This window comes from Narcine bancroftii, chromosome 13 (assembly GCF_036971445.1).
Source record: "Narcine bancroftii isolate sNarBan1 chromosome 13, sNarBan1.hap1, whole genome shotgun sequence".
NCBI lineage: Eukaryota > Metazoa > Chordata > Chondrichthyes > Torpediniformes > Narcinidae > Narcine > Narcine bancroftii.
The window spans coordinates 14,514,140-14,537,347 of record NC_091481.1 but is presented as its reverse complement, the minus strand read 5'-3'; the positions used below and the strand labels follow the sequence as shown (position 1 = coordinate 14,537,347).

The 23,208-nt window shown below is 40.1% G+C and overlaps 1 protein-coding gene across 13 annotated transcripts in view; it reads right to left on the bottom strand.

Annotated features, from left to right (window-relative positions):
- sbf1 (SET binding factor 1) overlaps positions 1-23,208 on the bottom strand; it is a 137,628-nt gene that overhangs the window by 31,162 nt on the left and 83,258 nt on the right. For 11 of the 13 annotated variants that reach the window (XM_069908248.1, XM_069908249.1, XM_069908250.1 and 8 more), the window contains 13 exons: positions 22,023-22,091; positions 21,350-21,508; positions 20,109-20,368; positions 19,597-19,769; positions 18,542-18,615; positions 17,266-17,461; positions 16,903-17,030; positions 16,073-16,248; positions 14,807-14,943; positions 13,006-13,213; positions 4,601-4,797; positions 1,499-1,636; positions 143-238 (listed from right to left, as the gene is read on the bottom strand). In XM_069908248.1, the coding sequence (XP_069764349.1) occupies positions 143-238; positions 1,499-1,636; positions 4,601-4,797; positions 13,006-13,213; positions 14,807-14,943; positions 16,073-16,248; positions 16,903-17,030; positions 17,266-17,461; positions 18,542-18,615; positions 19,597-19,769; positions 20,109-20,368; positions 21,350-21,508; positions 22,023-22,091 (2,011 nt within the window). The remainder of the gene's footprint in view (positions 1-142; positions 239-1,498; positions 1,637-4,600; positions 4,798-13,005; positions 13,214-14,806; positions 14,944-16,072; positions 16,249-16,902; positions 17,031-17,265; positions 17,462-18,541; positions 18,616-19,596; positions 19,770-20,108; positions 20,369-21,349; positions 21,509-22,022; positions 22,092-23,208) is intronic. The other 2 variants (XM_069908255.1, XM_069908256.1) reach the window with 1 other exon arrangement.

Below are 23,208 nucleotides of genomic sequence, written 5' to 3'. Positions count from 1 at the left end.
AGCATCAGTGCTGACAATTCAATCCAACAGCACCTCTCTCCCATTGAACTTGTTGGAGGGAAACTAGCCCAGAAAACAAATTTAGAGGTCGGGATTCTTAATAATAAATCAGCACGTCGCAGGGTTTCAGAGTGATTCTCACCTCCGCGACTGAAAGAACTTGGCACATCTTCCTTTCCACTCATCACCTGTTTCATCAGTACACCAATCTTTGGCTGCCTCTGCTTATCAGATGAGTCTACAGGACATAACAGGAGATAGGTCAAGAGCAGATTCCCTGGAGCAGAATACAACTCTCGTAAAGGATCCCAGAACAAAGCATAATGCAGACAGAAGTCAGGAAAGATTTGATGTCAGCAGGGATACAGAAAGATCAAGTACAACACCGCTCAGAGGGCGAGTTGGTGGACAACAGGCCAAAAAAGATGGATCTCTCTTCATTGAGAATCCATAAGCTGCACTTCCACTGCCCTACCACAACGCTGCCCACTATTTCAAATGCTATCTTACTGTTGTATCTAAGTTTTAAGCTAGAAAGATTTTTTTTTTAATGGTGAAGTGGGCATTTTGGGGGTACGTAAAATATGTATGGCACGATTGGGTGGGTGGGTGAGGCACAAGTACATTAATCACAGACTTGAGCAATATGAGAGATTGTGTCACAAAGGATGACCAGAATTCCTTAGACGAGCCTGACCAATGCTGTTTTAGTATGACTTGCAGTTCAGGTCCCTCTAGAGCAGTGGTTCCCAACCGTTTTCTTTCCACTCTCATACTACTTTAAGTATTCCCCATGCCATCAGTGTTCTGTGATGGGTAAGGGATTGCTTAAGGTGGCGTGTGAGTGGGAAGGGAAGGTTGAGAATCACTGCTCTAGACCCAATTATTACTGAAATATTTTGCTTGAGAAAAATTGTCGTTGGCCCATTTCCTTTGGAGTTATGAAACTGTGCACATAACGAAACAATTTGGAATGATTAAAACAGTGGTTTTCAAACTTTTTCTTTCCACCCACATCCCACCTTAAGCAATCCCTTATTAATCACAGAATACTTATGGCATAGGGAATACTTAAATTGGTATGTGAGTGGTTAGAAAAAGGTTGCGAACCACTGCTCTGGATGCACCCAATCCACATTTTACATCTCTTAATTATGGTTTTTACACGGCCACTGCCTAACACGAAATTTCCCGCAACACAGGCTCTGTAAAAAGTTCAGAACGGGACTACCCGTTTCAAAATGTTCTAGCGTCAGCCCATGACATTTTTGTGGACTGCGTGCAGACTTAACTGAACTGCAGGCAGTCTGCAACAATGGACTAAATGAATAGGACCACATTGACGCTGTACATTACCGGGACTCAGGTATTTTACTGTAAAAGTCCTTCCTGTTTGAATGACCACTACGGAGGGTAAATGAGAAAATTATCAACAGGAAATTATCGTGACGGCTGTTTAAAAACCATAATAGATTCCAAATGAAAATTTTTCACAAACCTGAACTGTTCATGTGAGTGGAAGTGAAGCTGCTGAGTGTGTTACGCCCACCCGTGTCTGCATAGTGTGGCATGGAATTGATCACAGCCTGGAGATACTTCTCTTGCTCTATACTGGTGGAGTCTGCTGGAGAAGGACCTGAAACAGAAAAATATATTTCTTAAAAGCACCTTCAAAAAATTGAACAGAAATCATTTACATTTTGTTATCTGTTATCACCCTAATTTCAGACAATCTGTTAAAATCACAAGGAAATCTCTAGGCCTTTTCATACCGCCGGCTGAGTGGTGAGCTTTCTTGTCCTGGTGCAATTCCCGGGAATGCAGGACCTCCTGGGCCTTTCACACCGCAGTCCAAATTCACAGGAATTTGGCCCTTCCGAAAATTTAGTGGGTGGGGGCTCCCCACCCTCAACCAATGACGCATTACGAACTCACGGGAGTAAAAGTAAGTTAAACGCAACCCCCCCCCACCCCCGTCTGTCCGTTGGTCACTCGCTTGCTCCCTCCCACTCCGCCTGCTCCTTCCCTCCCTTACCCCGCCCTGGATGTCCACTCCCCCAGCTGTCTTTCTCCTGCCCCACCCCCACGCTTTGGGGCTACTTTGGCATGTCGCGATGGCGGCCCAATGCAAGATGAATGGCCGACTTCATTTCCCATAATCCCTCACGCAGCTGGAACCACTCTAGGAAATCCAGAAGGTTCCAGCTGCTTAAGGGATTATGGTTAATGAGGAGAGCCATTCATCCTGTATTATGCTACTGTTGCAATGTGCTGAAGCGGCCTGCTGTTGTCAGGAGGTATGAATCTTTTCATTTTAATCGCCTACATCATGAGGCTTCCCCTGTTTGGCCATTTACCTTTTCACATCGCAGGGAGAGAATGGTCCAGGAAATTTACCTGGGTCCGAGCTATGGACCTATTTAAAATTCCCAGGCCGACCTTTTCACACCACAGGTTCACGGGAGGGTTACCGGGAAAATTTCCTGGGAGTCTTCATTTTACACTGTGGTGTGAAAAGCTCTAATAATTACATAAACAAGGATAAATAAATTAATATTTAGTTGCATTTAGTGCAAGAAAAAAAGTGATGTTTCAACAATGCAGGCAGACCTTTGGTGGTCCCAGTGTATTTTATAGTTAGGGTTAGGAAAGCATGGGGAGGTTCAAGAACCTGATAGCTGTGAGGAAAAAAAATCTATTATATCTATTCTTAAATTTAGAGATGCTGGACTTCAGGCTTCTGCTTGATGGTAGCAGCACGAAGAGATCATGACTGGGTTGACATGGATCTTTTACTATGTTAGCTGCCTTCCTGAGGCAGCATCTCACGTTGAGGTCCTCAAAGGACAGGAGGTTGGTGTTAGTGTCCGTGATAGACTTGGCTAGTTTTGCCATTTTCTGCAATTTTCTGCGTAGCAGGTATAGGCAGATCCCAAATCAGTTATAATTTCACTAAATGTTGGCACAGGATGGAGGACTTGTTCCTGAATTCCAATAAAGTCCAGAAGAGGGTATGCATGGTTTCAGTTTAATTCACAATCCAGAAAAGGCTGCAGTTCATGCTACAAACAACAGAATGTGGTAACAACAGGATTTGACTGGCTTGGCACTGGCTTTATGTGATATTCATATCAAACCAGTGCCAGACAGTGGACATCTCAAAAAGAGAGAGGTTAATCAATGCCTTTTTAACATCTAAATGCATTTATTAGACTCCATCCTACATTGTCAATGTTGACCATTAAACTGAAACTAAACTGGTTTTTTAAATACCAAGTTAACTAAAGTGGGTAAGAGCCTGTGGGAGAGTTTCATTTTCAAAACTACTGAAGTATCTTTGGGATTTATAATGGACAAGTCAGACTTGTGATGAAATAGTTTCCACTTGACTGGGTATGCCAGTTATTCTCAACCTTTTTCTTTCCACTCACATACCACTTTAAGTAATCCCTTACTAACCTCAGAGCACCTATGTCATAGGATACCACAGATGATACACAAGTAGGGGGGAAAAAGGTTGAGAACCACTGGGATAGGTACATCAGCATCAATTATGTTTGATACCATACAATGGTGCATCTCATGCAGTCTATGGATCACGTTTAGGATGAACTAAATAAAACACACAAGTCACATTCACTGAGAAATGGCCACACTAACTTGTCCCCTACCAACACCTAGTCAAAGGCACACGGAGATAGGCCCTGTAGAGCAGTATTATTCTGCTAAAAAAGCAAGCCCCACCATTAGAAATGATAGACTATTGGAGAAGCCAAACCTCTCCCTGGAATTATCAAAGCTACTTAAAGGACCCACTTAAAAGATGCAAATGACCAGAAACCCCCACCCTACTCAGAGCTATTTCTCTTCAAATGAAGTCACTGAGCCTGTGACTATATTAGGCAAGTTTCTCAGTGCAATTGCTTGTGATAGCAGGAAGAAGCCACTCCTGTGCTACAGTCAATAAAGAACCTAACATTAGAACAGCGACAGGATGACTATAGCAACAACATCATAAAAATTTGGGATTTCAGTATCTGTAGGCGCAAACTTCCAAAGTGATTTGGATTGTCAATCTGACTGTTATTCGCTGCATAAAGAAAAAAAGAGCACATTGTTGATAAGTATCCTTTGTTGCCAAAAGGTTCACTGTCTCCATCACCTGACATCTGCCCAGACCATTCAACATTGCACACACTCACATCAAAATTCTACTCCACTATGAAGGGCTCAAGCCCAAAACGTTGTTTCTGTATCTTTGCCTTTGTTGCAAAAAAGGACACTGCTTTGCTTGCTGAACTTCCCCAGCATTTTGTGTTTTTACCACTCCACTGCCTATTTAACTCTCTGAATGTTTAACACTCACTGCCTGTGGGCTGTTACATAGGAATTCTCAAATAAATAGTCACTTTTATTATCTGTAATAGTTCAGTGCACATAACATCCATAATTTCAATACGCACAGTTCCAGCCTTTGAAATTGTGTAATACTTGCAACACTCCAACTTCTGCTGATTGTAATACATTTCTGAGCCAGTCACCTACACTCTCATTCACAGCACTGATGCATTTCTCCCTATTTGACATTTATGGTTGGTACCTGCAGTTGGTGCATTCTGGGATTTGAAGAAGCCAACAACACTCTTCCCATGCAGTCCAGCTGATCGCAGAAGCACTGCCTTCGTGCGAGAATTCCTCCAACACACAACAGGGAAGCGGTTCTGTCTGTAACACCGTGATATGCGATGCATTGTGTTGTCCTGTATCGTCTGTGGAATAATCAGGAGGCTGGGGTAACTGAAAGAAGAAAATATTAGGTTAACCAAAATTCCATGTAGTCAAACTTTTGGATTTAAAAAAAAATTAGACCTACAGCACTGTAACATGTCAATTTGGCCCTACGAGTCTGTGCCGCCCAAATTACACCCGGTTAACCGACATTCTGGTACTTATTTTGAAGTTGGAGAAAACTGGAGGCCCCAGCGAAAATCCACACAGACACAGGGAGAACATAAAAACTCCTTACACACAGCATTGGATTTGAACGCAGGTTCAGTCCCGATTGCAGGTGATGTAAAGACACTGCGCCATTATTAGGGGTTTTTACTTTCAGATCTGCAACTTTTCACCCCAACTCAAGCCAGATAATGGACATCCAGTACTCAAAACAAAGAACCTTTTAAATCTCTCTGCTTCATAGAGTGTGTGTACATTTCATTTCATCAATACACTTCTTCAACATTGAAATATAGGAAATAGAACCAGCAATTTTCACACTGCACACTCTAACAAACACTAAAGTAATTTTCTTTACGCTTTTAGTTGTGAACTGAATATTGGATTGTTGTTTCTCAGATTTTATTCAGTGGGTGGCAAACCTGGAAATCAAAGAAGAGAGTTCTAATAACTGAGACACAGTTAAAGCTCTTGGATATGTCAAGATCATTTTAAATATCATTATAAGCTATCAAAAAAAAGGAACATAACCCTCAGGCCAAACCAAAAGTTAATGTAAATTTGATTGTTAAACAAAAAGAGTCAAACAAATTAATATAAGATTCCAATAGTCACATAACAGTGGAAGGGAGCATACCACATTGAAGTAAAAATTGTTGAAATTTTAATATTTAAATGGGTGAAAGAAACATAAATGAGAAAAGAAATGTAAATGGACAAAGAAATTGCAGTTTTCTATCCAATGAGAAAGGGAAATAGTCGACAGCTTATAAACAAAAGAAGCAGAGGGTAGTGTTGAAGCACTGATCACAAGCTTTAAAATGATTGTGAAATGTACAAGTAAGTCTAAAACCTGCAGTTTCTTAACACTGCAGTACACCAGTTCTCCCAAAGCATCACTCTCTGTTGGTGGTACAACTCAAAATGAATACCTGAATCTTTTTTTTAAATTTTCTATTTAATGAACATATACAAGATCATAATAACTAACAATGACAAGTGACCATAATACAATGTAAACAGATATATATGCTGAAATTACATAGGGAAAAAAAAACTAAATAAAAAACCCTCCCACCCAAACCCCAAACCTAATCTAATCCATAACTAAAAAACATGATGTCCCTGGAGTGATTGTTCCATCAAATTCTGAATTATTGTTGTTAGGAAATTTTGAAAGTGTTTCTCCTAAATTATTCTTGTCGGATTCTCAATTGAAATTTGTTAAATTAGCTTTAGTGATAGCAAGGAAATGTATCTCTGTAACATGGATATCCGATGTTTCGTTAACATTAGATAGATGGCATGCTGAGATCATGCTGTATTCCTTTAGAAAAAAAAAATTACATAATTTGAGGGGTAAATATTCTTTATTTCTGCAAATTTGGAACCCATATGCTAGAATTATGAGGTTAAAGTGATAATTTACTTATTTTTTTTAAATAAATGTTAATAGATTATTCCCAAAAAAACAATTTTCTATTCTTTTGATTCCTTTTCTCTCCCATTCTCTGAAGGAAAGGTTATCTAACGTAAAAGGGATTAGTGGGTTTTGTGTCAATAACAATTTTGGTATTTGGTAATTTGTTTTTTTCTTTTCTAAGTGGATCTTCTTCCATATATTAAGTAAATGATGCAATACTGGTGAGCTTTTATATTGCACCAGCTTTTCATCCCACTTATAAGATATATGTTCCGGGACCTTCTCCCCTATTTTATCTAGTTCTATCTTAGTCCAGTCTGGTTTTTCCCTTGTCTGGTAAAAATCTGATAAATGCCTTAATTGTGCGTCTCTATAATAATTTTTAAAGTTTGGTAACTGCAAACCACCTTGGTTATACCTCTATGTTAATTTATCTAACGCTACCCTCAGTTTCCCCCCTTTCCTCATTATTCTCTTTAGTTCATTAAAAAAAATTTCTGTTAAGGGAATTGGCAACGATTAAAATAAGTATTGTATCCTTGGGAAGACATTCACTTTAATGCAATTTACCCTCCCTATCAACGTTAGTGGTAATTCTTTCCAATGTTCTAAGTCTTCCTGCAATTTCTTTATTAGTGGCTGATAATTTAGTCTGTACAAGTGGCTCAAGTCATTATCTAACTTGATACCTAGGTATCAGATTTGCCTGTGCTTGCCATTTAACGGTGATTCTTTTTTAAATTCTGTATAATCCGTGTTACTCATTGGCATCACTTCATTTTTATTTGTGTTGATCTTGTACCCCGATATTTCTCCACACTCCTTCAATTTCTTATGTAATTTTTTTATTGATATTTCTGGTTCTGTTAGGTATACTATGATGTCATCTGCAAATAAGCTGATTTTATACTCTTCTCCTTTATTTTTATCCCTTTTACTTTATTTTCTGTTCTTATCAGTTCTGCCAATGGTTCTATTGTTAAGGCAAACATATCCAGTTACTGTTATCTTTGCCAATGGTCCATTCTACAATGCTATAATCCAATTTATATATTTTTCTGGTAGATTGAACCTCTAATACTTTAAATAAATAGTTCCACTCTACTCTGTCAAAGGCTATTTCTGCGTCTAAAGCCACAGCCACTGTTGGTTTCTTATTTCCTTGAACTGCATGAATTAGATTAATAAGTTTACAGACATTATCCGCTGTTTGTCTTTTCTTAATAAATCCAGTTTAATACTGTTTTACTATTTTTGGTACACAATCGGCCAAATGTTTGCTAATAATTTTGCTATTATTTTATAATCTGAGTTAAATAGAGATATTGGTCCATATGATGCTGGTGTTAATGGATCCTTCCCGGTCTTTGGTATTACTGTAATTATTGCTGTCTTACATGAATCTGGCAAGTTTTGTGTTTCTTCCATCTGGTTCATGACTTCCAGGAGAGGAGAAATTAATAACTCTTTAAATGTTTTATAGAATTCTATTGGGAATCCATTCTCTCCTGGTGTTTTATTGTTCGACTGCTTTTTTAATATATCCTGCACTTCCTCTATTTCAAATGGTTTTATCAGTTTGTTTTGTTCTTGCAATTTCGGCAGTTCAATTTTAGCTAAAAACTCTTCTATTTTATCATCTTTCCCCTCATTCTCAGTTTGGTATAATTGTTCATAAAATTCCTTAAAGTTTTCATTAATCTCTATTGGGTTATATGTAATTTGTTTGTCCTTTTTCCTTGATGCCAATACAGTTCTTTTAGCTTGTTTTGTTTTAAGTTGCCAGGCTAATATTTTATGTGTTTTTTCACCCAGTTTGTAATACTTTTGCTTTATTTTCATGTTCTTCTCCAGCTTGTACGTTTGTAATGTTTCGTATTTTATTTTTTTGACTGCCAATTCTCTCTTTTTCGTTATATCATCCCTTTTTACTAGTTCCTTTTCTGTACTTACTATCTCCCTTTCCAGCTGCTCTATATCCCGATTGTAGTCCTTTTACCAAGACACAAGAGAAACTTGTCCGTGAACTACTCTTTGCAGATGATGCCGCTTTAGTTGCCCATTCAGAGCCAGCTCTTCAGCGCTTGACGTCCTGCTTTGCGGAAACTGCCAAAATGTTTGGCCTGGAAGTCAGCCTGAAGAAAACTGAGGTCCTCCATCAGCCAGCTCCCCACCATGACTACCAGCCCCCCCACATCTCCATCGGGCACACAAAACTCAAAACGGTCAACCAGTTTACCTATCTCGGCTGCACCATTTCATCAGATGCAAGGATCGACAATGAGATAGACAACAGACTCGCCAAGGCAAATAGCGCCTTTGGAAGACTACACAAAAGAGTCTGGAAAAACAACCAACTGAAAAACCTCACAAAGATAAGCGTATACAGAGCCGTTGTCATACCCACACTCCTGTTCGGCTCCGAATCATGGGTCCTCTACCGGCACCACCTACGGCTCCTAGAACGCTTCCACCAGCGTTGTCTCCGCTCCATCCTCAACATCCATTGGAGCGCTCACACCCCTAACGTCGAGGTACTCGAGATGGCAGAGGTCGACAGCATCGAGTCCACGCTGCTGAAGATCCAGCTGCGCTGGATGGGTCACGTCTCCAGAATGGAGGACCATCGCCTTCCCAAGATCGTATTATATGGCGAGCTCTCCACTGGCCACCGTGACAGAGGTGCACCAAAGAAAAGGTACAAGGACTGCCTAAAGAAATCTCTTGGTGCCTGCCACATTGACCACCGCCAGTGGGCTGATAACGCCTCAAACCGTGCATCTTGGCGCCTCACAGTTTGGCGGGCAGCAGCCTCCTTTGAAGAAGACCGCAGAGCCCACCTCACTGACAAAAGGCAAAGGAGGAAAAACCCAACACCCAACCCCAACCAACCAATTTTCCCTTGCAACCGCTGCAATCGTGTCTGCCTGTCCCGCATCGGACTGGTCAGCCACAAACGAGCCTGCAGCTGACGTGGACTTTTTACCCCCTCCATAAATCTTCGTCCGCGAAGCCAAGCCAAAGAAAAAAGAAAAACATAACTTATTATCTGCCCTCTAATGAAGGCTTTAATTGCGTCCCATAATATAAATTTATATTTCACTGAATCCGTGTTTTAATATGTTTTAATTTGGCGTTCAATAACCTCCCTAGATTCCTGCCTTTTAAGTAGCATGGAGTTTAACCTCAATCTATATGTTCTTAATGGGATGTCTTCCAGTTCTATTGGTAATAACAGGGGTGAATGATCTGATCGCAATCGAGCTTTATACTCAGTTTTTCTAACTCTCCCTTGAATATGGCCTGACAACAAAAACATATCAATCCTTGAGTATGTTTTATGCCTACTCGAATAATATGAATATTCCTTCTCTCTTGGGTGTTGCCTCCTCCATATGTAATTTGTTTGTCCTCCTCCATAAGTTTCATTTCCTCCATTTATGAAACCATAAATTTGGCTACTTTATTCTTTTTGCTTGTCTTTTGTCCAGTTTTATCCAACATTGGATCCAAATTAAGGTTAAAATCCCCTCCTATCAATATATTTCCTTGTGTATCTGCAATCTTCAAAAAAATAGCTTGCATAAAGTTTTGATCCTCCTCATTAGGTGCATATATATTGAGCAAATTCCAAAATTCTGAGTATATCTGATACCTGATCATAACTTACCTCTCTGCTGGATCTATCATTTCCTCCACTATTTTGATTGGTAGATTTTTGTTAACTAATATGGCTACACCTCTAGCTTTTGAATTATATGATGCTACCGCTACGTGCCCTACCCAGTCTCTCTTTAATTTATTATGTTCCACTTCAGTTAGATGCGTTTCCTGCACAAATGCTAGATCTATTTTTTTCTTTTTTCAGTAAATTTAATAGCCTCTTCCTTTTAATTTGGTTATGTATTCCATTAATGTTTACAGTTATATAGTTCAACGTGGCCATCTTATATCTTGTTGACACCTCTTTTCCGCTTCCTCACCACCTCCATCCCCCTTTTTCCCAATTTCATCTCTCAGTTTTCCCTTTTTAAACTCAATGTATGACAACACATTTAAAACATAAAATACTCCAACAATTCCCACACCCAATATTACCTTAACCCCAAATGCCCTCCCTTCTCTGAGTTGCCCCTTATCCCTTGCCGGGCAACTGCACTCCCTTTCCATTTGGATTGCAATCTTGCTCGCAAGTGTCAACTGATTTCGCAGTGACGGTTATTCTCTCCTCCCCCCCAACCCACCCCAGAAAGCACTTTTTTTTTATATAAACACACATATAACAAAGCTCTCCCTTTTTTACCCCTTACTTCCTTCCCCTCTCTTTTCCCTCTTTAGTTCTTTATATATACTTTATCACCTTTCTTCATTCTTATTACATCTCTTCATCTCTCCTTCTATCCTGCAAACACTCTGCGAATTCTTGTGCTTCCTCTGGATCCGAGAACAGTCTGTTTTGCTCTCCGGGTATAAATATTTTAAGCATGGCTGGATGTCTTAACATGAATTTTAAACTTTTTTTTTTTCCATAGAATTGATTTTGCTGTATTAAACTCTTTCCTCTTCTTTAAGAGTTCAAAACTTATGTCTGGGTAAAAAAATATTTTTTGACCCTTGTATTCCAATGGCTTATTATCTTCTCTAACTTTATTCGTTGCCCACTCCACTCCAGTATATTTTCTCTTGTCGTATATCTCAAAAATTTTACTAAGATGGATCTTGGTTTTTAATGTGTCTGCGGTTTCAGAGCAAGTACTCTGTATGCCCTTTCTATTTCCATTTCTTCTTGCATTTGTCGTTCCCAGGACCTTCGGGATCCATCCTTTTATAAATTCCTTCATGTCTGTGCCTTCTTCACCCTCCTTCAGCCCCACTATTTTTATGTTGTTTCGCCTACTATAATTTTCCAACATATCAATTTTCTGAGATAACAACTCTTGTGTCTCTTTAATACTTTTGTCACTTTCTTCCAATTTTCCTTTTAAGTCATTCACTTCCATTTCTACAGCCGTTTCTCGTTCTTCCACATGTTCTACTCTTTTCCCTATTTCTGTCATGACCTGTTCTAAACTTTACTTTTTATATTCTGTTCTTTTCATTTTTCTTTTAATTGTACTAAATTCTAATGACAACCATTCTTTTAATGCTCTAATTTGTTCTTCAAAAAAAGCTTTATCTATATTCTGTCCATCTGTTTTACCTTCTATTTCTCTGTGAAGATCTTGGTCTTCTTCTTCCTCCTCTTCTGTGTTTGTACCTGTGTTTGTATCTCCTTCTTCTCTTCTTTGTATCTGTGTCTCTTCTGATTTTCCTGATGAGTAGCTTGTATCACTTTATCGGGCCTCTTCTTGCTGGGCCTCTTGCTGTTGGTCCTCCCCTTCTGGGCTGCTCATCTGTCTGGCCTCCTGCTGCTGCTCCTCTTGCCGTTCACCCCGTCGACTTTCTTTCTCGCCTGGTACCTCATTCCCTCTCCTGCCGCCTTCCTCATCTTCCAGCTGAGAGCCCTGGTGTCGGGGGTCCCTCAGCTGGTCGCATCATGGTTGTCCATTCCTCGACTGAGCTCCCCTCCTGTCGGTGTTTCCTTTTACCTTTGATTGCACAGTTGCACACTTTTGTTTGGCTCAGAGAGCCATTTTTGCAGTCCACTGGTTGGTGGGTTGCGACTACGCGGGGGGGTCAGCACCAACCTCGAAGATCGGGCGCTCTTCACCACCACGTCTCCCTGTTCCTTCGTGCAGGTAAGGCCTTCTTCTCTCTTTTCTGGTGACTTTTCTACTTTTTTCCCCTGGTGTTTTTACTTTTTCCTTCTTGGGTGCCATCTTCTTTCTCTTCTCTGCAGCTTTATCTTCTATTTCTTATATTTTATATTTATTATCCTTTGTCTTATCTTGACTTTTTTTCTGGAGAGGGCTGGTTTTACCCTACCGGCCACTACTCCATCACGTGATTCCTATCAACGATACCTCTTTCCTGATGGCAGAAGTCAGAACAACCAAGATTCAGATGTTGCCCACTTTGATAAATCTGGCTGGTGTTCAACGCTGAATATTCCTCTGAGTTCCGACATCAGGGGCTTTTTTTCTGTGGTGGTTGGGCTGTGGAATCATTGCTTTTGGTTACACTGAGGGGCACCCTTTTATATGTTCCTCAGTATATCTTGTATAGAGTCTGGATCCCTATTACTGAATGCATGGCTACAAATCAACTCCTTTTCTACAGATGTACTTGTTTCTTTAACTTCTTCATCTTAGGTTGCAGCCTTCCCATAATCACCTCAACCACCCATTCTGCAATCATCAGCCTGTCTACTTTTATTTTCATAATTTATACACCATCTGTTACATTTGATCATATAAGAACTTCCTTTTATGCTCATTTTATGTTCAGGGTCAGTTTACACAATGGTAATTTGATGTCAATACATGACTCCGCTTCACCTGATTTCTTTGTCCTACTGCTCTCTATTTTCCACAGATGTTACCTGATCTGTTGAGATTTAAAAAAAAATCTGTACTGTGCTGAAGTGTTCTATGATCTAATTCCTTTTAATTATCTTCCAAATTTCTTTCATAAAATGTCATAACCTGAGAGCTTCTATACCCAACTAGAATTATACTCAAACTCACCTCCTGCAGACCCCATACATGCGATTTACTGTTGTTATACGGAATGGTTCATTCTTTGACCGCGTCAGACTATTACTGAGCGTGCCCAAGCCCAGGCGCTGATAGTCACGACAACAAGCTCGCTCAACCACGTGGCTCATGGTTGATTTATCTGTCGATCTAATTGTGCTGGAAAGCGTTAGTGCACTTTGCTCCATCTCCTCCGAAACTACAAAAAAAAAAACAGAAAAATGTTTGGGGTGAGAACAGTAGCTACGCACAGTTACACCTTGAGAGCAGTTCTGAGGGAGGAGGAGTTCCTTACGCCTGGAGTACTCTCCCTCCTCCAACAATGTCACACTACTGCAGGATGCGCCATCTGAACCTGCAGCACTCTAGTACTGAAGTGCCTCTTGTTATGTTGAGCTCCCTCAGTAAACAAACCCTCAAATACAGGGGGGCATCCTTTAATCCCAATAATTCCTTCTTCCATTTTGCATTGTGGCCATTCCAATATATCAAACCATTTTTTAATTTCCCGCAACATCCAAAATTCTATTTGATCTTGGCAAGACCTGAAAATTTTCCTTTCCCCTGAGACCATGTTCTCCAGCTTCACACTTCTGCCAGAACAAAAATTCTCTCATATCCATCTTGTCTATCCCTCTGTGAATAACATTTGTTTCACTGAGATACTCTCTTGGCTTTTTAAATTCCAGATCAATTCTACTGGCTCCCTCCTCAGATTTCTAGAACAATAAGATTACCTTACCTAGTGGAGAACACAAGGCACTGAAGATGCTGGAATCTATGAATTCCTAAGTATATCCTGCTTTAGATATGGAAATCAAAACTACACATGCTACTTGAGACAGTCACACCAAAACTTTGTAAAATTGTAACAAGACTTCCTTACAGTAGATGCTGACTTGCTATATGCCCTTCTAACTGATTGCATTAACTGCACGTTGATCTTCTGCTTCATGACCCAGGTCCATTTTCTCACATTTTTAATTTTTTTAAAAATTGTTCCTCCTACCCAAGTTTAAAACCTTGCTTTATATCCTATCTGCCATCTTTTTCTCATTTACTGATTGGACAACACAGTTAGCACAATTCGATAACAGTTCAAATCTGCCATGGTCTATACATTCTCCCTGTGTCAACATGGGCTTCCTCTAGTTCCTCTGGTTTCCTCCACTCTTCAGAAACATACAGGGATTATAGATTACTTGGTCTATTTGGGTCCATGAGCTTTTGGGCCGGAAGAGCCCGTTACTGTGCTGTGTCTCTAAATTTCAAAGATGTTTCTAACGCTCCATGCACATTCTCTATTCGACTGATAGCTCACTTTTGTATTGCAGTCTCCAGCAATAGCCTAGCAACCCAAATTTTGCATTTCATTTCTGCTAGTCCAGGATAATATATAACCCAAATTGTGTGAGATACTAAAGTACAAAATATTTTGATGGTACTTTGCAGAGTCATTTTACTATCTACTAGTTTTATATTTGCCACTTGTTACTTCTTTAAAAGCTTGCAGATTTGTCAAATATGACCTAATCTCTGTAAAACCACATTGGATTAAGTGTCCTGATATCAAACTATGAAGAATATATTTTCATTAATGAAGATCAGCTTCTTAGCTTTTGACCAGAAGTACCACCGCAATCCATTCACTCTCCCTGATGGTGCTTCCTTGCACAGTGGGCGTGGACTACCAATTCCATGCACTCCCTCATAGTGGGCAAAGGCTGACAGACCACACGCGCCACACCCAGAAAGAGGGTCTGCAATTGACTTGTGGAGAAAAAGCACATACCTGAAATTTGGTCTGGGTTGTCACCATGTGCAGGGATGCCTCGTTGGTCCAGTGTTGGAGGTGTGAACTTCTTCCTGGTTATATGCTGCCTCCCAATTGTCTTCTTCGCATTCTTCATAATATTCTTGGACATAGTTCTGAACGGATTGAATTACAGGTACACGATCCTTTAACTGGACATCTAAAATCTGGAAAGTTCCAAAATCCGGCAAGTGGGGAGAGAGGCGGCAGCGCGAGTCGGCCGGGCTGGAGACCAGCAGCGCGAGTCGGGTGGGTGAGGGGGGTAGGGGGGGAGGCGGCTGGGCGACTGGAAGGGGATGGAGGTGGATACAGCAGCACAATTTGGGTGGGCTTAAATCTGGCTTTCCAAAATCCAGAAAAATCTGAAATTCGGAACACACGGTCCCCCAAGAGTTCTGGATAAAGGATCGTGTACCTGTACAACTCATTTAATTTCAATGATTTCCATATTTACTCTGAAATAATCAAGGTCCAAAAGATCTTGAATATGCATTATCCTTTATCATACATTATCCTTTATCGCACTGATTCCCAACCTTTTTCTTTCCACTCACATACCACTTTAAGTATTCCTTATGCCATAGGTGCTCTGTGATTATTAAGGGATTTCTTACGGTGGAATGTGGGTGGAAAGAAAAAGATTGAAAACCACTGTTGCAATCGTACCTAATTGTCTCATTATGTGCACAGTTTCATAACTCCAAAGGAAATGGGCCAATTACAATTTTTCTCAAGCAAAATATTTTAGTAACAATTGGATCTAGAGCAGTAATTCTTAACCTTTCCTTCCCATTCACATCCCACCTTAAGCAATCCCTTACTAATCACAGAGCACTGATGGTATAGGGATTACTTAAGGTGGTTTGTGAGTGGAAAGAAAAAGGTTGGGAACCACTGCTTTATCGTATGGGTCAAAGACCTTAAACTAACATCCTGCACTGTAAACCTTTGGCTTTTCTCTGTAGTGACGTGGGAAATTAAGCAGCATAAAGAACTGTAATAAAAGCACAAAAATGCTGGAGGAACTCAGCAAGTCTCACAGAGTCCAAAGGAAGTAAAGATGCATAATGTAGTAAAAAGTTTGGACCAGAGCCCTTCAGAATTGTAAAATGAACACACTCAGCAGCAATCTGAGGAACAAATCTATGCTTTTCTGTGGGGCTAGAGTTGTAGTAAAGCCTAACGGGATTAAGGGCTGGTGACACAATGTGGATGCATGCTTTCCCATTCACCTCTCAAACTCACCTCAGTGATGGGTTCTTCTCCTTCTGCTTTGGCTCTATTACTTGTTTAGCTGCCTGGCCAACAGTGAATGCAAAGCTGCTATGCACATACTGTGGATACCTCAATTTGTGGATATGTTTCCGAAATAGTTCCACCATCTCAGATCCCACTTCTTCATCAAATGCAATTTTCATCAACTGTTGGAAGTGATAAGCAACAGTCTCTGAATTTATTTTGTTCCAGAAATAAGAAATACCATCTAGCACATGCGATACTCTTTGCTAAAATTCTTGCCTTTAAATAACAGGTCCAATTTTGAGTTTTAAGTAGTGAACACCATGGTTTAGCATATACAAAGGAGCAATGGAAGGATTCAGCTCCTTTGGCCACTTGCTAAATACAAGACATTTAAAAAAAATCTTAATTGCACTTCATTGTAGCATTCAAGATGCTGCATTGAGAGACAAATCACCAGGAAATTTGCTCATCCAGCTCTACCATAACTCCCTTAAATACATTTGAAACTAGAAATTCTTGGACTTTTGAAAAATTCTTGCAGGGGTGCTTCAAAAGTGTAATTTCAATATTGCAGAAAATAGATAAAATTGTGCATAAAAAATGTAAAAATACAGAAATATGATGGAAAATTGGGTGAAGATTATTTGAATTAAATTGAAAGTGTAGAAAAAGGGACAAAATAATCAAATCAGTAGAAGAAAATTTGAAGGATTTGATCCTATGGATCAAACAGAGCCACCCAACAATGAAAGGTAAAATTCCTTCAATTAGTAAATAGACTCTGAGAAATGAAAGATCAACCCATGCTGGCTAACATTCTCTGCCACTTGTACCTGAAAGGTGGAGGAACGCAATTGGATCCTATCCTGGATATCTTGTTCTGTGCGTGAATGCTGGCTAATCTTCTTGTCTTTGGTGAATGAGGCGACAGGGAATGAACGAATCACAGTCTGTTCCCCCACTGATAATATAAGAAGAAAAAAAATAATCCTCCAGAAATGGATGCAGTTTCAATTTTAATTGATAGATATTTAATGGCCAAGATTTTAAACCGGAAAATCACATTCCCCTTGTATTCAGAGTTTCACCAATTGAAATGCAGCCTGAATTATTCAGGATCCATTACTTCACAAGTAAAGTCACAGAATGTTTTGGTGAGCTCGATGATTGGCACTGGCATGTCTTTCACCTCTTACCTAAGGTTTCTATGGGTACCCCTTTAAAGATGATGCGATAGCTGGTAAGAAAAATGGCACCCTCTGCTGGAAGGATGCGGGGTCCTCCTACCGATCCTCCCATTGATTCTTCCCGTCCATCAGGTTCCAAGAATACACGTAGTCCTTCCATTACCAACTCCTCTCCAATTAGTAGACTGGGGCGCAGGAGTTTAGGCTGAAGACCAAACCAAACGAAAGCGAAACCGAATCATTAATGGTGAAAAAACATTCAATCTGTGATATAAAAACAAACCGCCTCAACATTCTCATTTCTATTTGTTACTCAATTAAATATTTCAAGCATTATATATTTAAATTTTTTTCTTTGGCTTGGCTTCGCGGACGAAGATTTATGGAGGGGGTAAAAAGTCCACGTCAGCTGCAGGCTCGTTTGTGGCTGACCAGTCCGATGCGGGACAGGCAGACACGATTGCAGCGGTTGCAAGGGAAAATTGGTTGGTTGGGGTTGGGTGTTGGGTTTTTCCTCCTTTGCCTTTTGTCAGTGAGGTGGGCTCTGCGGTCTTCTTCAAAGGAGGCTGTATACAAGTTAATTATGACAACTGAAAAAACCTCGCCTAATTACTAAAGCAGAAACCAACAATTTTTTGGACAGGCAAACAGGCAACTAAAATGAGACCTGAACAATTGACAAGTGCTTCAAATCCCCTTTTAATTTAACTCTGCCGAGAAAAAAGAAATTCCATGGCTTGTTCAGCATGGAGGTCTCAGAAAAGGTTGTTTCATGGGATAAGTCTTTAACTCAAGTTTGTTTACCCTATCAATTTAGAATTTGAAATCGATCTTTTCCTGCATCATTGCATTCTCACAAAATCTGCAGAGGACTTTCTCCAAGGTCTTTAAACTCGAGCCTGGCGGAGTAGCAAATTGTTACTGGCTCTTTGCTCTCTCAGAGAATGCTGTAAAACAAACTATAACCAATACTTTCCCTAGCTAATGAAAACAGTCCATTTGCATAACAGAGATTCTCTGGTTCAATTCCTTTTCAAATTAATATACAAATTATAACTCAAAAAATGGCAAAACTATTCACATCTACATCATTTCATTGCAGCAGGAGCACAAGATCCAGATCAGTATAGATTAATGTTTTTAAACACCTTACAGTTTACAATATATTTGTTTAGGTCTCTAATCATTGGATTTATTTCACACAACCTACTTTCAGCAAAAGGAGTTATTTGAAGAAATGTAATAAATCATATGGTTATATGGTTAATATACAAAGCTGACTCACCTTTTGAATGGGAGGCAGGCGCTTGCTTTCTCGATGAACAGCATCCAGTGTCTCAATGTGCATCTGCACAATGTCTGTAGAATGAAAAACAAATTAGACACAAATTCCAAAATAAAGAACAATCATCTCAAACATCAGACCAATGAGGAGACAGGTGGCTAGAAAATAATTTCAAGGTTGAGGGGGCCTAGAAGGCGATAGGGGTATCTGATTTAGAAGTCTCAGCTTTAAAAGAAAATTAAATGATGTGAAATTTATGTCTAGAATTCATGACAAAACCAGAGCCACAGCAATACTTAACAAATAAGCCTGGATAGGATACTTCCACTCCACTCTTGAGCTGTCAAACGTAGCTAGAGCAGGTATGGTTCAGGAAGGCATTTCAATTCTGTGCCCTACTCCCGCACTGACATTGTATGTCTATGGCCTCATGTACTGTCAAACCCAGACCACCTGTAAATTGAAGGAGCTACATCTAATTTTCCATTTGACCTCTCTCCAAACTGATGGTATTAATGTCGACTTCTCTGGTTTCTGTCAGCCTACTCCCCATCCATCTACCTTCTTTCTTCCAGCTCTCCACCCACTTCTCTTTCCATTCACAGAAACATCTCCCCTTCTCTCATTTGCTGGTGTGCCCTTCCTCCCTTATCCACCTATTACCTGCTCCTCCCCCCCCACCCCCACTATTTTGTTTGGGCATCTGCCAAGATTTTGTTCATACCTCAATGAAGGGCTTAAGCCCGAAACGTTGGTCACGAATCTTTACCTTTGCTAAATAAAGTACACTGTTTGATCTGCTGAGTTCCTCCAGCATTGTGTTTTTATATGGTACAGGGCAACTCCCTCTACATTAACTTCAAACACTTCCAGTGAAGTATTGCATAAGTTGCATGCAGATTAAAACTCAGTAATCTTCCATGAGTTGGTGCTGAACAAGGGCAGTCTTGACTGCTGTATAGGACAGCTTATTTCTGGACAAAGCAGATGTTTTCAGTATCCATCCACCATCCATGATGCAGAGGGTTCATCCCAGACAGGGAATCACATCTTACCTGGTAAATTAGCATGAAGTGCTTTCAAATGGTCACTACTGACACCACTCTCTGTGCACACTTTATCCACAAATCTGTTGATGAATCGAACTACTGAATTTGCCACATCTGAAGTCTCCGCATCCTCAAATCCACTTTCAGTGTCGTAGCTCTCAGCCATGCTCCCTGCGATACTGTAGAATGAGGAATATTTATTGAAGAACAATGAATCCCACTGCAGTTTTCTCACAGAGAAAATTGGATATTCTGACTGAAAGCTACTTCAATTTGGAGCATTGCTCTTTAGGAAATTTCCCCTTCAACTGCATAATACTTTAACATAACATCTTTCAATTTTCTCCACCCACACAAAAGAATTGCGCTGTTTGAAGACCACTTGCACAAATAGGGATTCACTGCCTCAGTGCAACTTTTAGTATGGGTTGTTGTTTGATTATCAATGAGTGCCCATACTGTACATTCTTTTAAATGATGACCTGGTAACTACAAGAAAAAAGTGTAGTGGTCCTGACCTGTTTGTTACAAAACTGTTGCTGACACTCTCCATGTCCCCAATGGCTGTGGAACGAAGAAGGCGATTCTTGCTGGTGTCAAGCGGTAGGAGCAGATAAGTAAGACGATTACCATAGTGAATGGCCTGACTATATACTGTGCTCTCCTCTTTATCAATCAGTTCTTGTTGCTTCTCTTTGCTGTAGGTCGGCCACATGCATAATTGTTCTGCTCCTACTTCCAGCGCTGATCTCTCCTCCCGCTCACCATTGACAGGACCCTTCAAAACAACAAAATGGGAGAAAGCTCACAACAGCTTTACTCACCTGAATATCTGACGTTCTTTTCCTAATATTAATTGTATTCTTCTTGCGCCTGAGGTTTCTTTCTTTTTAAAATATTTTTTATTGATTTTAAAAAATATATACAAAAGATACAATTTAATAAAATGATATGGAGAATTACACAAACTTAATAAAACATTCAGTATATCAAAAACAAATAAATTGGAACTCATATCCATAATTCATATTCCAAATGATACATTTTTTAAAAAAAGCAAAAAATGAAAAAGAAAATAATAAAAGAAGAAAAACTCAAAACCCTGCCTAACAGCATTGCCAAATGCTATATATAATTAATATTAAAAGAAAAATGTAGAAAAAATATATAAAGAGCGTGAAAAAGATCAGACAATTTAATTACATTGAAGTGAAATTATAAAGTAAGATAGTGAGTCATAACTGACCCCCATAATGTCTGAAATCTCGTATCTGAATAACAAATCTTTTCCATATTCAAACAAGACATTGTGCTTGGGGTTTCAATTTCTCCGAGTGATCATTACCGTTGAATGGGTTTCATGATCAGTGATTGAATGTAAGCACAGAATAGAGTTGCAGATTAGGGTTGCACATCATCTCTGTGTGACCATCAGCTTAGACATATTCCACTCTCCAGAATTTTCATTGTCAGTGATTATACTACAATGTGGGATTTCATTGTCACCTTGAGTGACTACTCTCCATTGGACTGATGAGCATTATTTGGCTGAAGAAACATAATGCTGAAATTTTATGAAAATGTTCAGGGCACTGAATCCACACACAGGTCAATCAAGATCTTGGTTATACTCCATTTAGAATGTATAGCAATCTCAATCAGCATTAATCAAGGAATCAGGGACTAAATGACCATCATGGATTCCCTAATGAACTGTGACCAAAGTGATTTCCCAGTCAGTGTTGTGGTCGATACTTACTGTTTCTAAAAGTTGCTCACTATCCATTTCCAAATACAATGCCCGGATATGGTTCTGTACATCACTGTAAAACATGGCTTCCCAGAACTGAAGGTTAGTCCATACCAAGTGTTCCTGTACACAGCTGTAGGCAAACTGTGTGACGCCAGAACCCAGTTTCTGTAAACATTGAAGTATGTGGATAAAATACCTAGCAATTGCAGAGACGGTGTTTGGATCTACAGATTCACTTTCAATTCCACAATTAATACCGACATCTTGTGTTTACAGATAGTTTTCATTGTGAATAAATGCCTTCCCCATTATAACTTTGCATTGACACTGACTGTCAGAACCCAGCAACTTCAAATTATTCTAGCCAGAGCAGAGGTGGCCTTCCAGTCCTGACCAACAAAAACAATTCTTCTCTTTCTCCATACACACAGCTCTTCTAATTGTGCCCTGCGTAACCTTCAAATGCTCTCCCTCCTCCCCTCAGCCATCGTCTTTATTGGTCCTCCTCCCCATGCATAGCTCTCCCTCTCCCATGTGATGCTAATGCATGCATCTTGCACTCTCCCTTGGCTTGCTGCCACTGCCCTGCAAATGCACACCACTCACACTTACTTTCTATTGTCCCGAGAATGCATTCAGATCTCTGTACCATTCATAAAAACATCTAAGGTAAACTTACTCTGCAGAAAGCAGTAACCAATGGGAGGAAAGCTGCTGCAACTACATGTTCATCCAATGGTGTACAATCCTGTAAACATTAAAGAGATTAATTTCAGACCACTATACATTTGCAGATCTAATCTTGCTACAAGCCTTCCTGCTCCAAGCCTGGGACTTGCAAAGCATATACAGTTGAAAATATATTGTCTGAAAGGGATTGTGGAAGTAGAAAGAACAGCTTTTTAAAACCCAAAAAAATTAATTTGCTACTTGAAATGGAAAAACAGAAGAAGGGTTAAAAGCAAAGACTGGAAACAGCTCGATAAAGGGGAACTAGCATGGAAATTAGGACATCACATTACAACTGTACAAATTATTGGTGAGACCGCAATGGGGCATTGTAGCCACCCAGAAGGACCTCTGCCTCTGGCACATCATTTGCAGATGATGTGATGTGATCCCACCACTTGCTGTACCTTCCCCTCCTCACCCCTTTTTGCCTTCTGCAGGGACTTCTCCTTCTGGACCTCTCTGATTCACTCATCCCTTCATACCCACCCCTTCTAACCTCTGGTACTTTCCCTTGTAACTACAGGAGGAAGAACACCTCCCAAACCACTATCTAAAAACCTTAACAGTAAGGCATCTCCTCCAAGCTTGGCGACTGCATTTTGCGCTCCACTAAATCTGTAAGTCTAAAGACTACGCATACCCAGTTGCACACCATTTCAACTCCTCTTCCACATCAAGCTGTACATTCTCAGGCTTCTCCACTGCCAGGATTAGGCCCAATGCAAACTAAGGAGCCACACCTCATATTCATTCCATCTGGGTCATTTACAAGACAATGGCATGAACACTGAAGTCACTAATTTCAGGTTACCCTTACCTTCTGTGCTTTTTTTTCTCTCTCCCCCCCCCCCCCCCCCTTTTCTCCTTGTTCCCATTCACAAACCTGCCTCCTTTACCAACCACTCTGCCTGTTTCTCTCCTTCTTCCTCTTGGTTCTTTCTGATCACCTTCCAGCATTGGCATCCTTTTTATTTCAACATCAATCTCGAGCCACTGTTTTCACCTCCCTCCTTCCCTCCCTCCATCCCACCACCACCCCCCCCCTCACTTTACTCTATCTGCTTTTACTCTCTTTGTCTTATGAAACTCATGTGCTTCTGTCTCGCATATACGCCACCATTCCTCCCTGGCTC